A 15190-nucleotide genomic window follows, 5' to 3' on the forward strand; every position below is an offset into this window, starting at 1 on the left:
TGACATAATGAAAAATCACAGAATTATGAGCATACATTTCAAACCTTTATGTAAAGTTTGCTCCAAATGCTCAAGTCAAGCACCTACATTTCTGAGAAACACAGCACTGTTCAATCAAAGGATTCTTCAAAAAACAAAAGGAACTCTAAAAGTTCTTTTCTTCATAAAAATAACTATGAAAAGAATCACAAACAATTGTAAGTGGCTAATCGGTTTTACCAAGTGAATCTTATACAAGCAGAAACACTCAGTCTCAATCTCTTCTGAAGGAGGCAGTGGGGAGGAAATACCATGATATTCCATTTGCAATTCATTAAATGAAAATGTTATCACAAATGATTACGCAATGACCAAAAAAAAAAACCACATCCATCCTAATTAATATTCTCCCACTATCACTATATGTTCATTTAACCTTTGTGGCCCTCTTCTTACAGATGGCCCTGCAAAAGAAAGGTTTTGGTGCATGACAGAAGGATAAACAAATCTAAGTTCTTACAAAATGAATAGTAAACCAAATCACACATTCAATTAACCATGACCAAAAACAGTTTGTCATTAAAGCTCACCAGATTAGAAACTGCATTTCAGTTGATTTAACAGCTGCATGAATCTTTTGAAATACTCAGGGACCAGCTTTCTAAAAGCACACTGAATTATTCCAGTTCTGCTCAAATAAAGCAAGCCATCCTTGACCAGCACTTGCAAAAACCATGGGTTCCAGCTCTGGTATTTCAAGACACAGCGCTCACACACAGACCATGGTAAAAACAAGCACAGTTCTCAAAGCCTAAGACACATCTGATCTGAACATTTTTTAAAAGAAAGTAAACACCCGTACTCAGCATAACTTAGAGTTTTAAAACAGAGTTTATAGAAAAAATCCAAGTAATGTTTATGGCAATCTGCATTTGGTGTGGCATTAATACCTGGCGACATGGAAAGCTTCTCAGTTCTACTGTGTTCAGTTTTTGGGAAAAACTTCCAGAAACAACTTTCAGGGTTTTCTTTAGCATAGCAACTGTTGTCAAGGAACAAAACCATAACCAGTATTTTGTTAGGTTTACATACTCAATATTGGAGTAAACAAGTAATTCATATGCTTTACATAAAGTCAGTAAACTAGTTTTATCACCAGGATTTTTCATGGGTTTTTTCAGAGTATTTCAAAATCTACTTTTACTCTATTCCAACAGTTTGCATATAAAGTACAAACTTCTCCCACTCATCTTAAATGCTCAATTTATATTTGAATTACAGCTATTTTAATACCAAATCTAACTACTTTCCCCACTGGCCACTCCAATGATACAGTAACTAATATGATTGTTCTGTGTTTTGAAATTAACACATTTATTTTTATTACAATCACTCTATACTTAAATATTGCACAATCATATCTTCATCAAGCAGGGAGTAAGGGAAAAAGAGTGGGGAATTGCTGCTCTCCACATAAAGAAACCCATAAAAACCAGTTTTCTCTACCAGTGCAGCCCTATTCTGTTTGGGAGAATGACTTTAGGCTATAATAGAAAAAGAGCTCTTTCTGGTGTATGCTCTCCCCCCAGGCAGCTTGCCAGTAGTGCACTACCAGCAAACCTCTTTAAGGAGAGACAAGCCCTTAGCAGGAATTCCCCACAGGAATAAGCTTGCAGCTTTGAACATGGAAAAAACATTTCCTTTCAAATGGGAATGATTAAGTGCATCTTTTTGTAAGACCTTCTGGTCTGGACAACTGAGAAGCTCTCTCTTGCATATTAAAAAAAAAAAAAATTAAAAAAAAAAGTCTTGTAGTGTCATTACCTGAAATCTGTAACACCAAACTGCAGATCTTCACATACCCTTATACACCAAACAGACATTTTAGGATCAGCTACTTCAGCACAGATTAAGTTGTATTGGGATACACAAAATAAACTAAAGAGGAACAAGGACTTGACTGTGTTATTCCCACACTCCTACAAACCCAAATGACCTTTCTGTCAGTTGGAAATTGCCAGTCATCCTGGCCACAGCTTTCCTTTGGGAGTGCCCCTCTTCCTACACCGGAATGAAATAAAATTTCTATTTCATTCACAGCTGGAGATGGACTTGACACATGCAGTTACATTGATCAGAAAAATTCAAGAGCTATGTCATATCACTGAGGTAGTGCAGCACAGACAGTGCACAGAACTTACTCCAGGATAAAGTGGGACTAAATCACTAACTCAGAATTTTCATCTGTTTTATAATATTATATCTGTTTTGTAATATTAAACAAAGAGTTGAAATTGAAATAGGAAGATAGGGATGGGTAGTAAATTACAATTTTTTATAATCCTCTTGCAGAAATGTCATCTACTGAGAAATTCTTGCAAATGTGCAAAGGTTACTGACGTATTCTCTTTCACCTAATAACCATGAAATAACTATTATTAATTTTCAGAGAGATAAGTCATGTTGTTCTTGTAGTTAAATTGTTATTTCATGGGTTTTTGAATAAGAAAATACATGTCAGGGTATCAATGTACATGAGAAATAGCAAAAAACATTATCAGAACTATGCCTCAGAGTATTTGCATATAGACAAAAAAAACCTGACCCAAGTCTCCTAATTTTAATGTGTGAGGATTTCTTTTTTTTTTTCAAAATTGAGCTAAGGACTTTCTCATGGGCCCCTCCTATTCATATACAGAAGTGCAAATACATTTCACTGACTTGAATCAATGCACAATGTAAAATTCCTAGGGCATATCAGTTACAATTAGAGCCTATATTTGTGCATCTTTTCCAGATAAAGTTTAACGATATTTTCTCTTACAACAAATTAATCTGATATCTTTAGTATGAGTAGTTTGGGTAAGTATACATAAGTCATTATAAGGTCTCCATGCTTTCCCAAGCAATGTGAAGTATTTTCAGTAGAGTCCAAATTATCTTCCATCTTTCCTCAAAAGTTTACTTGGGTGACTTTGATGCCAGCTAACAGAGACATTAGCAGAGCACATTAGCTAAGAATCCAAAGATAGAAAAATATCAGAAACACAGTATCCAAAAGTTATTTAGATTGGAATATTTTTCTAAGCGAGTGGAAAGAGAGCCAGGCCTTAAAGACCCTTGAGCTGAAAAAGTAAACATGGCAAAGACAGTAGATAAACACAGAAATCCTTCTAAGATACAACACTGAGCACTTAGCAATTAAACAAAAAATCTTGAGAATTATTTACTAAATGAGATTAAAATTTATAGAATTCTACAACAATATTTTCAGATAATCTCCTTATAAAGGACAACTGGGTGCCAGGTAAAAACTAACAACCTTTTCAATGGATGGATTAATTAGTCATGTGGCCCCAGAACTGAATGAGTCATCGAGTTGCTAATGAGATAAGGACAGGAAGCTTGACACCTCTAAGTCAAGAGTTCAACCGGTTCTCCTCAGAGTACTCTCCTGCTGTGCCCTAGATTGAAGGCACAACTCTGGCTTTCCTCCTGCTGAAGGGACTCAAAGAGCCACGTAAAGCTCCTTACAGAGGAAATCTTGGCCTGAAAGTAGGACACAAACATCACCTTTCTCCAGCAGTGTCCCCACTACGGCTGTTCCAGTCCCAGCCCGGGACAAAGTGGCATCCAGGACCATCAGCACTGTCCTGCTCTGCGAGCACAGGCTGAGACAGCCTTTAGCACATGGCCTCACTCAGAGGCTTCCCCACAGACAGTGGCACTCAGACAAGGCTGAAGAATCCTGTTATCAGAGTTGTAATCAGCATTAGGGGCCCTTGGTGCACTACACGCAAGTTCTTTACTCACGGGACTTTGCCAATTTGCTGTCATTTACCCAGCTGGGTCTCCCACCCCTGACTCTGCTGTCAATCTCTTCTCAAGTAGCACAGTGTCACCACACAAACCTTGGGGACCAGTCACAAGAGATGCAGTGCAACCAAAGACTCAACTCAAACTTCAGGGGTGTGATTGTCAGCAACTCTGGATTGATGGATGGATGCCTTCTGACTGTTCATATTTATCAAAAAGAAGGAAAGAAAAAGAATAACCAACAATGTCTTGACCATGGCCAAAATCCATTGTATGGTGCTGGTCTGGCTGCACATGATAAAGAAAGAAGCCCAGTGCAAGTTGGGCAATAGGAAAGGCAGCAGGAGGCAAAGCACAGAACAGAACATGGGACAGCAGGATGACACCAGGAAGACAAATTGAGGTGGGAGAAGGAGATAGAGAAAAGCATGCTGCACAAGAGGACAAACAGAAGAGAAAACACAGAGGGAAGCACAGAGGGTAGAGGCAAAAGATAACAAGAAAGAAATGAGTGGGAAGTTAAAAGACATGAAGGGAAATAACATAGCACAGATGAGGAATAGAGGAAAAGGCAGAAACAGAAATAAAATATATATACAGGAAGCCCTTTCTGCTAGAAACTGCTTCTTATCAAGCTCAGACAAGAAACACTTCCAAAAAGAAGAGCTCAATCAAGCATGGAAAGTTCAGATCACCTGAAACTTCTGAAGGCAGATGAAAGAAATCACTTTAAATTATGAAGCAGGATTTCATCCTAAAGTACATTGCCCTTGCTCTACCAGAAAACTAACCAGTTCCATAATAGTTTCACCCATCTACTTGGAGAAGAACAGGGCCCACTTCTGTCAGTACATTCAATGATTAGGCACTAACTACTAATGAAGTAGAATTCAGGCTCAAGTTCATCACTCTGTGCTGCAGTCCATGCAATACACACAGCCATGAGAGAGCTACTCCAGTTAAAATACAGAAAAGAGGATCCCTGCCTCCTCCTGCCTCTCCTGGCACACACCAAAGACACATCAAGGTGTTTTAGACAAAGGATTACACAAAATTTCCCATAGAACACAGAGCTGCAACCCTTGGCAAGTGGTCATGCACAGCCCAGTCTGAATCTGATTCTGCACTTCTGCTTTGTTTGAAGGCATTGTTTTGTATCACTCACTACTCACACCTCTGGCCTGACAGAGGATAAGTACAGCCATGAATCCCCTGAGCAAGGAGGTAACTGTAGTGCACCCTTGATCCCAGAGACAGGCAAAAAGGCCAAACACAAACCACAACTTGTGCATTCAGAACACAGAAACACATACCAGAATAAAAACCTAATAATGAAAGAGACTCCTGTTCCTACAACATCAACCATTACCATCTGCTTAATTCAGTCGCCAATATAATGAAAAAAACCTTTTCTTACTTCCCTAAATTACCAGAAATATCACATAGCATGCTGCTGGCTCTGTCACAAAAACATCAGTAATCACAACTAGCAAATCAAAGACAAGTGACCAACACAGAAACACACAGTGGAACCATCCTTGCACCATCAGTTTTCTATAAATAGTCCACTGTTACAAAAGGAAGAGTTTGGAACCCTCTCACAGATCTTTATCTTAAGATATTTAGGATTAAAGATAGATTCATTTCCCAGAATAAATGATACCTAAGATACAGCCTATTTAAAAAAAAATAGATAAGTTTGCATTTGATTTGCTATTCCTCTTAAGACACATATACCTGTTTCTTACAATGTTTGTTATATATTTGGTTATAAAATTCATTTTGCCATTACTACTGCAACATGTAAGTGACTGTGTTGGAAGCATTAATGAGAAAGGGAGAGCATGGCTCACACAGCCAGAGTTTGGGTGGTTGATACAGGGTCAGTGTTCCACTGGCTCAGCCACAGGCAAAGACAGACTCAGAAAGCCTCTCAGGTTTCTTTTACAAGTCTTGGAAACTCCATCATACAGACTCTGCCTTCTAAGCTCCCACCACAGAGGGGAGGGAACACCTGCTCTGCACATACATCCTTGCACTGAGGTTGCCACTGCAAACTTTCCAAGTCATAAAGGATGAGCACTTGGCCTGCTCCAATTCTCACATATTTACCAATTCCCACATGAGCCCAACCAAAAATGAACAAGTTTACATTTCTAGTTCCTATTTTCCAGTATTCCACTGGTTTTTCCTGCGCCTGATTACAAATAATGTTTATTTTGTATTCATAGAAAAACCCCACGTGTATAAATATTTCATTTTTCTGTTTACAAATTTTAAAAAAAGCCAGTTGAGCTAGCTGATAGAAAGCAATTAATCCATTTAATTCAACATTGAGAATGTTGAACATTGAGAGCAACCAAGCTAGATATAATATCCATATGCAAACTAAAATTTATGAAGATGAACTTGAATTAGAGCCAAAGTGGGGTCTCTTAGCAAGACCAAGGGAGCCAAAATCCTGCCAAAGGTTCAATGATGATTAATATTTGGTCTGTTCACAAACCAGATGAAAAGTCTGAGCATTATTAACAGAATAATCCCTACTCCCGTTGTAAGACAGTCCTCTCCCGACACTTATTGACATAAGTACCTCAAGCAGCAGGAAACACAGGATCCAGCAGGTTCCCAAGCAAGCCTGAAGCTTTCTCACTCAGCTCTTCTACTATATTCCCTCATTGTGCACTTGAATCCACACTAACCAAGGAAAATTGTCAGTGAAATACCAGAGAGACATGGACCCAGACCAGTGGGTAACATATTTCATGGTAGAGAACGCCAATCATAGGAAAAGCCAATGCTGCTCATCCCAGAACTATCTATTTTATTAGATTGAACACACAGGATGTGTCTGTGTGCTCCCTTATTGAGTTTAAATCTGTCAAAGTACATAGCCAGTATAAATTTTGCTCTTTGAGCAAACTTAGTGGAATGACTCAACTTCAGGATAAACAGGATGCAAATTTAAATGAGAATTTGAGATGACTTAATGGCCAACTAAACTTTATATACATATAATTGGAGGGGTTCAAGAGCCCTTCTACTTAAAACAGATAAGGTTTAAGAACCTCTTACTAACAGAAAAAAAACCAAAACCACCAATTATTATTCCTTAGACTAGCCTGGCTACATCAAATAAAAAGAGAGGAATCATCAGGCATGAAAATGTCCATTGTCTTTCTAAACATTAGCACATTGTAGAATTGAAATTGGCTCAGAAACACCAGACAGTAACCTAACAAAACTAATGCTAGAAACATTTTTCAAAATGATTAGCCTCTGACACAAGTAACTACTTTACCCTTTCCATGTAATGCTTTCTGAAATTAGATATAAGTGGACCTTGGGGTGGACTGACAGCTATGGAGATTTGTACCCTGAATTTCTCAGGGGAAAAAAGAAAGTCAGTTGTTTGGCTGGATACACAGCTGCATAACCCTTTCTTCACACTGACCTGAATTATTCTGCCTTTCATCAGCAATTTTTATTGTCCATATTTACTTAATTGCAATTAAAAAAAAAAAGTCATCTGCACAAAATAATTACTTTTAGAAAAATAAACATATACACACCACAAATTACCCAAACATGTTCATAAAATAGAAGACCTCATACCAACCCTAATTTTACAGGTAAATGGACACAAAATTATCTACTTCTTGGTATCCAGTTCTTTATTTCATGAACTTCCTTTCCCATCCAAAGAGTCACATGCAGATTATGAGTGCACAAGACCACTCTACTATTTCAAGATGGAGTTTCATACAAACAACAAAATCATTGCAATGTGATTCAATACTACCCTTGAGTGACAGCCTTGGTAAGTTTTAGAGAATTCTAAAAAATTAGTTTCCATTTTATCTTTTCAAATACAACCATAGTATACTGTTTTCAACCAAAGACATACATCTCTACACACCACCTATTGCAATACCATCCCTTTTTTGAAAGATCATTTATACCAGCAGCGACTGCTTTGAAAATTCACATTGATGTTCCTATCACTTTAAAATGTATTAATGCAAAATCTCCCACCATCCTCTCGTTAAAAATTAAAATATCCAGTAAAATAAACAGCCAAATAACACCATAAAAACTGCAAACAGAGCAGACAAGCACACTAGGAAAGGCAGTGAACCTTCAAGTCTGAAACAGGTGTCAGAAACAGTAACAGCTAGGAAATATATGTAATCAATTTAAGCAATGGAAACAAATTAAAACTTTTTTCGCCACACAAATATATGGACATACACAGCATATTAATGCACATTTCTGTCCAAAGAATTTTACTGATAAAAAACCTAATTTGGAACACATGACAAAGTAACACTTAATACTGGGGGAGACAAAAAACACAAAGAAATTCCATATACATTTTGTATATCACTATATACCAATTTCTTTTAGTGAAATTACCTATATTTGATGCAATCTCAAATACTTGCAGTTAATCCTGTCAAAAGCACAGCAAACAAAAAATAAAAATTCAAGATTACTTACCAAATTATGATTAGTTGAATTAGAATCATCTTCTGGGAATGGGATGTAAACAGCTAAGGCCACACAATTGGCAAAAATAGACAGTAGTATAAATATGTCAAATGGTCTGGAAAATCTTGTTAAGGAACTCATGACTTATGAGTATCTGCAAACTTTTAAGTCTATTTCTCCATTCCAGCATCAACAATGGTAAAGCAAGTCTTTGCTTTAGGGCAATCTTTTGACTGATAACTCTGACAAACACTCCATCACCTTTAGTTATAGCACTATATATACCATATTATTTTCCATCACAATGATCCTTCAACGTCCTCTTCCTTTTGAAAAGAGTGAAAACTATTACTCATGCTGTCACAGAGCACTTTGCATTAAATTCCAAAGATGAATATAATTATCCACTCCTAAATCTACATGCAGGTCATCATTGTGGGCAAGGAATACTCATGGAGCTCTTTGGTGCTCATATATAAGTTTCATAAATATACATCTGTCCAAAGGAGGAAAACCATTGGAAATACAGTCCATAGTAGGATATGAGAGAGATTCCCAGAAAACCACAACTATTCTCTTACAGGAGAGCTAGAAAGCTGTACAATCAACACAGGAAAGTTCTGAGCCACTCCATGTCTCTGACAGTTGTATTCCTGAATCCTGGCTTTGGCCAAGCCAGATCAAAGTTTAGGTGAGTTGAGAAGAAAATAGAACACCATGGCTGGCTTGGCAGCCACACAAAGAGAGGCTACAGACTTCCACACTGACAACAGCATGGACTGCAGCTCTGCTTCCTATACTAGGGCTGGAAACAGCAGTGGGAACCTGGAGATACCTTCTGTCTTCCAGAAAAAAAATTCTTCCTTTTCTTAAAATTCATGCATATGAAGTTCATCCTTCAGTTTGCCACTGATTTTCCTTTCCCATGAGGTATTTTACTGTTATCAATAACCAGAAACATGGAGGTACTGAGATGAGCCTATCTGTGGGAGCTTGGAAAAGAAGTACTTGGACCTCAGCTACAATTTTTGGCATCCTTTAATGCACCACTTCTGTATATGTTTCCATAAGAGTCCAATAAAGACTGGAGTTGGAGTACTAAATACATTCAAAAGCATATTTTTGCCAGTTTAAAAAGTTCCTTGGGAAAAAATAGGGGGGCGGGGGGCGGGGGGGAAGAGTCCTGCAAAGCCCATATATCCTATAAGATGTGTTACATTTTGTTTGCTAGCCTATTAAAAGTTTGTCACCTTGAAGGCCACTTTTATGTCTACAAAGCAGATCAACATGAACAGCTGCTACATTGTGTACAAAATAAAGTTACAACAGCATTTTCCAGACTGGAGTGAGCAATTGATACCATCACAAGACTGACAATCTTGTTTTATGATGTGATGCTGCTGGGACAAATTCTCGCTGAGTTATTCCACTCCAGATCCATAGTAATTTCATTTACCTGACCTTAGCCAAGGAGAGGCCAATTTACTGAAATTAGTTGGACTTCTACCAGTTTAAATGAAAGGAGAAGCCATTTCACTATCTTTAATTTGCAATTGAATTTTGTACAAAGAACTGAGAAACACCAACCCTATAAATGAGTAACAGCTCTTATTGCCAGGTTGGCTGTTCTGTTTATAGTAACAAATTGAGTTTTACTTCAGTAATCTACTGTCTCAAACAGCTGTTTCTCATTACAGGGATGTTGCCATGGCTAATAGGCTAACATTTTTCTCCTTGCACCCCAGCAAAACTATTTCCTATTTCAAAGCTTTTCTTGGTAATTAAATAATATACCAAACCAACGTGCTATTCATTCTGCCAGAGAAATGCACGTATTTCCACATCATAACCAGAGAAATAAAGGAAAAGCCATTCTTCCCATCACACAGGTCATCATGAACACAAGGTAGCATCCCTGCTCTCCCATCTAGATGTATATGCTTCCAAATATGTTTGGTGGTAGACAAATTGTACAAGCTCAGCAGATTATTATATTTCAGACACTTGTGTATACTTAGAACCTTTCCTTGGATTAAGTAAAAATCTTTCCTACTTTTAGTACTGGGAAAACAATCTTTTTAAAAAGATTTCTACATCTGACTCATTTGCCCTAATGGCAGTACCCCAAATTGCAATATGGAAGATATAGGTTTGACATCTTTGGCCATCTCCATAACACTGGATGGCTAAATATATTCCCATCCATTCTTCCTTATTTGGAAAAGAAAAAAAATGCAACGCAGAGATTTGCTGGAATGTGATGTTAGCTTGAAAATGTTCCCCCAACATCTCCCAGAAAAAAGGAATAGCTATGAGCTCTCCTCTGACTTTGAGCTGCCTACTTCAGTAAATGATATTCTGTGTCAATATGACACAAGAGACTATCTTTAACAGCTCCTGAAGCCAAATTAACTCCCATTGACATTAATGACAGTTACCCACACATACAAGTGATGTAACATTTCAGTTGTGATGCTCTAAGAGATCCCGTAAAACAATCCTCTTTATATGATCAGAAAACATAAGAAAATCTTTTAAAAAGCAAACTGCAACAAAGGATACTTCCATTCTACTAGACTAATGCAGGCTCTTCTTATTGGATTGTTGAGGGATAAACAGAAAAGGGCACGGGGTGGCCGACTATTAGATGTGTTACCCTGTTTTTTGCTCTTGGCATATTGCTGGCGTTTTCTTTGGGACAGAGATCCTACAGGCTGGGCTGTGGTGGTGCTCATGTTTTGGGCAGCCTTTGCTTGTCTAGCAGCATCGATAGCAGCTTGCCAAGATAGAACAGTTTGCTTGGATGGTGCTGAACTGTTTGACTGAATAGCTGGTCCGTCACCAGGGAGAGGAATCCTGGTGCTACTTGCATAGTTCACCTCTGTGGGACAAAAGAAAAAGGTACTTGGTTATAATTGCTTTACACTAAAATGGGTCTAAGCCAAAAAGATTGTTCTAAGACCTCCTGTCAGTGTGATGTTTGCATTACAGGCACAGATACATACACATACACTTGTGCTGTGGTATATGCAATTGAACAGTAGAAAACATGCTCAGGAATCAGTTTTACAACTTCAAGATTGATCTAAGTATTGAGACACAAATACTTATCATTTTGATTCTTCCACTTACAATGTCTTTTTCTAACTGGATGGAAGCCTTCCTGTCCTCGTGTTTATTCAGTAAACCGTACCTATCCTTTAAGATCAAGTTTGCTGTAGCACCTTCGCATTTACTACTCTCAATTTATTTTGGTCAAAAGAATAGTCATTCCAAATTCTTACACATTATTCAATTAAGAATAAGCAGCAAGGTAGAGGGGGGAAGTTCTGTAAGCAAGTTAAATCTTGCCCTGCTTTGCATTCTCAAAGAAAAATGCGTGGATGCCTCCCACAAGCGAAGATCCAATACTGTCTGTGATAAACACGTTCATAGAGCACGGCTCTCTTGTGCACAAGGAATCACAACCAGGAACCCATTGTAAAAGGATAAGCTCTGGTTCTATAAAAGGATGGCGTTCGGTTTTGCTTCTTCATGAGAATTTAAAAAATAAACTGCACCTTCCAAATAATAATCGAGTGCTCTTTATGCAGATGACAGCAAAGAGGCAAAACACCACCTCCTCGCAAGGATCCTTCCTCGCGAGCTCTTTGACTAGCGCAACAGTCTACTCCTACATGCACCTGTAGGAAGGAGAGGCTCCTGAGCGCGATTCAAAACTTGATGCCTGGGTGGGGAAAAAAATGGAGGAACGGCACAATATACGTGTTGCTGGGAATTCGGGCTGGCAAGAGGGATGACTGTGAAACGGATCTACCCAGGCAGGGAAGGAAAAATCGCTCCCCGTCAAGCAGCGGCGAGGCAGGGAAAGCACAGCCCTCCTGCTCCAGACGGGGGGCACAGACCGCGGGAGCGCCGCGAACGCGCGTGGATGCGGACGAGGCCGGCGCCGGCCCCCGCTCCGGGGGCGCGGGAGCCCTAAGATGGCTCCCCGGGATGGCGGCGGGGAGTGGGGGGGTCACGGCGGGGCCCCCACGGAGCTGCCGCGGGGAGCGGCACCGGCGCGGCGAGCGCTGGCCAGCGGCGGCGCATCAACAGCTGGGTGACACGGAGGCCAGAGCCGCCGCGGGGGCAAAGGTGGCACATCTACCTCCAACATTTTCCCAAAGCATCCCTGCTTCCCCTCCCGCCCCCTCTTTTTTTTTTTTTTTTTTCTCCCCCAGATATAAATGCAATGGCACAGCCATCTCCCCCGCCTTCCGCCTGCCCTTCGGGATGCCATGAAACGTGGCTCGGCGCAAATAAACCACCCACCTACTCATCTATCTATATAGCCATCGTCTTTTTAAATGGATGCTTGAAAGGGAAACAAAGCCCGGGTGACTGCGTTCCTCGGGGGCAACACAAACTTGCTGCTGATCGAGGAGGGAGGAATCATTTATAAACAACAGCGGGGGCTGTGGCAGCGCCGGAGCCCGTCGGCGGAGCGGATTAGCGGCGCGGAGCCCCGCGTCTCGCCCCCGTGCGCCCCGCCGGGCAGGGGCCGAGAGCATCGTGCCCGCCGCCCTCCTGCCCGGCGCGGGGCAGCCCCCGGGAGCCGCAACTCCGGGCAGGTTCAGCCCCAGTTACACATGAACGAGGCAAACGCAGCCCCAGCCGTGTCCTCCCGCAGCTGATATTAATGGCCCCAGGACAAGGGACAGACGCGCATCAACGCGCTCGCACGTTGGTCACACGCCGAGGGCAGCGCCTTGTCCCGCCTTCGCCTCACCCCTTGCCCTTCGCGGTCCCTCCTCGAACGCAGCCGCTCATTCCTTTCCCATCCCAAACCGACCCCATCCTCAACCCCTTCCCTAATCCCCCCAGTCCCCGACTCCCAAATCCCTCATAAATCCTCCCCCGCCCCCACCCTCCCCTCAGCCCCAAGCACGCCGCTGCCCTTGGTGGGCGCCCCGGCTCTTACCTTCAGGGTGCTGCTCGGGCTGCGGCTGCTGGTGCATTTTTCTCACTTTCTCCAGCGTGTGAGAGGAAAACGAAAAAACAAAAAAGGGCAGAGACGCCCCCCAACCCCACCCCGAGCCAGGTGCGCGCTGCCCCTGCGCTACCCGCTACCCGACCCCCATGGTAGTGACTAGAGACGTGCGAGGGGCTGCCGCTGCTCCTCCTCCTCCTGCCGCTGCTGCTTCGCCGCTGCCAAATCCCTCAGAGTTTGGGCCAACATGACACTCACATCCGGGTGACACGGGATCTCTCCATCCCTAGCAACCCGGCTGCTGCTGCCGCCGCCGGCTCCTCGGTCCCCTCCTGCCGCTGCTGCCTGCTCCCCGGTCCCCCTCCTCCCGCCGCCGCCTGCTCCGCCTCGGCCCCCTCCTCCCGCCGCCGCTGCCGCCGCCCGCTCGCTCGCTCGCAGTCCCCCTCCTCCCGCCGCCGCGGGCTTTAACTCCCTCGCTGCTGCCACCGCCGTCACCGACACCTGCTGCTGCGGCCGGGCGGGGGCGCGGGGCCGCTCCGACCGCCCGGAGCTCCGGCACCGCAAACAGACCCGCGCCCGCCGCCGCCTTAACCCCGTCACCGCCGCACCTGCTCCCGCCCGGGTCCCCGTCCCTGCCCAGCCCCCTGCCCAGGACAGGGACAGCGACTACGCCCGCGACACCGGCCTCAGCGACAGCGGCTTTAGCGTCTCCCTCTCCCCGCGCTCCGGGCGGCTCAAGGCTCCCCGGCCGCTCCGTACCTGCCCGCACCCTCTGCTCTCCCCTCCAGGAAAACTCCCGAGTTATCCCAACGCCGAGCTCTCCGCTGACCTGTTGAAATGCTGTCATGCTGACTTCAAGCTAACATAGGATCTTCAGAGTTTATCCCAATAAATAAATTGACTTGGGAAAAAAATCTTTTTGGAGTTACCTTCCACTGCAGAACCTTCAAAGATTCATTTAGGTTTTGTCTCATTGGTGGTGAAGCTACCCCAGAAGTGCCGTGTACTGATACACGCGGCTGGAGGGACCGTGAGCTGCTCCCACAAAGGAGCAAACTTGGGATAGTCACCTTCTCTTACGGCAAGGCAGGGCTTCAATCACAACAAAAAGTGATTAATGAAGTCCGGTAAGAATTATAGACGTAAATTCCAATTTGAAGCACCGCTGATGCTTCAAAATTATAGTTTGTTTTCTCTGCAATGAACCTTTCCCCATATTTTTTAAAAGTAGTTCAAGCCACAGTCAAACTTGGGGGCTGTGTCCCCTTATCTCTGACAAAGAGTGTTAAAAAAACTTTTCCATTAAACTATTTCTACTACACCTTTCCTCTGCCACTTCTGTATTCCTGTGCCTACCCACCCTTTCATCCATTCTTCACCCACAACTGTCTCCATCTAATTAATAATAAATAACATCTACAGCCAGTAATTAGAAGAAGAGCAATAAAACCTTAATACAGCTGATGTTCTCCAGGGATCCAGTGAAGAATGCCCACCCAGCAGCTTTATAAGAAGCTTGCCATTAGGTAGAGCCTATCCTTTTAGGCTTTACCTTCGTTAATTAAAGAATTTATATTAAAAAAAAAAAAAAAAAGGCAGCAAGGCTGATTTAGAGAGCAACCTTCCACAGATGCTTCTCGACCTTGGGTTCAGAGCTTCCTCTTTTCCAATTTTCTGACCTGATTGGCTCAGCTGTTGCAGGTTTGGTTGATTTGGGAAGGCACCACACCCTCTTCACAGGTGTCATTACAGTGCAGGTGTTTCCAGTTTAAACAATCTTAACGTACTTAGGTACTTGCCTTACATGTCCAGAGGTTAACTAGAAGTTCTACTCTCAACAGTCAGATATTTAGGTGTCAAAAATGCTTGGTAGATTTTTCAAAAGTATCTAAATCAAGATTAGTTGCCTAACAACCATGCAGGCACTGAAGA

At 42.2% G+C, this 15190-nt stretch overlaps 1 protein-coding gene across 18 annotated transcripts in view; it reads right to left on the reverse strand.

The window, feature by feature from the left end:
• CACNA1D (calcium voltage-gated channel subunit alpha1 D) overlaps positions 1–15190 on the reverse strand; it is a 207148-nt gene that overhangs the window by 156254 nt on the left and 35704 nt on the right. For 17 of the 18 annotated variants that reach the window (XM_038149600.1, XM_038149609.1, XM_038149605.1 and 14 more), the window contains exons 1-3: positions 13250–13381; positions 10849–11167; positions 8296–8401 (exon numbers count right to left, since the gene is read on the reverse strand). In XM_038149600.1, coding sequence (XP_038005528.1) covers positions 8296–8401; positions 10849–11167; positions 13250–13286 — 462 coding nt within the window. In that variant the 5' untranslated portion in view covers positions 13287–13381. Of the gene's footprint in view, positions 1–8295; positions 8402–10848; positions 11168–13249; positions 13382–15190 lie in introns of those variants that run through there. The other variant, XM_038149611.1, reaches the window with a different exon arrangement.

The sequence above is a fragment of the Motacilla alba genome, chromosome 12, assembly GCF_015832195.1.
Source record: "Motacilla alba alba isolate MOTALB_02 chromosome 12, Motacilla_alba_V1.0_pri, whole genome shotgun sequence".
In the NCBI taxonomy this organism is placed as follows: Eukaryota; Metazoa; Chordata; class Aves; order Passeriformes; family Motacillidae; genus Motacilla; species Motacilla alba.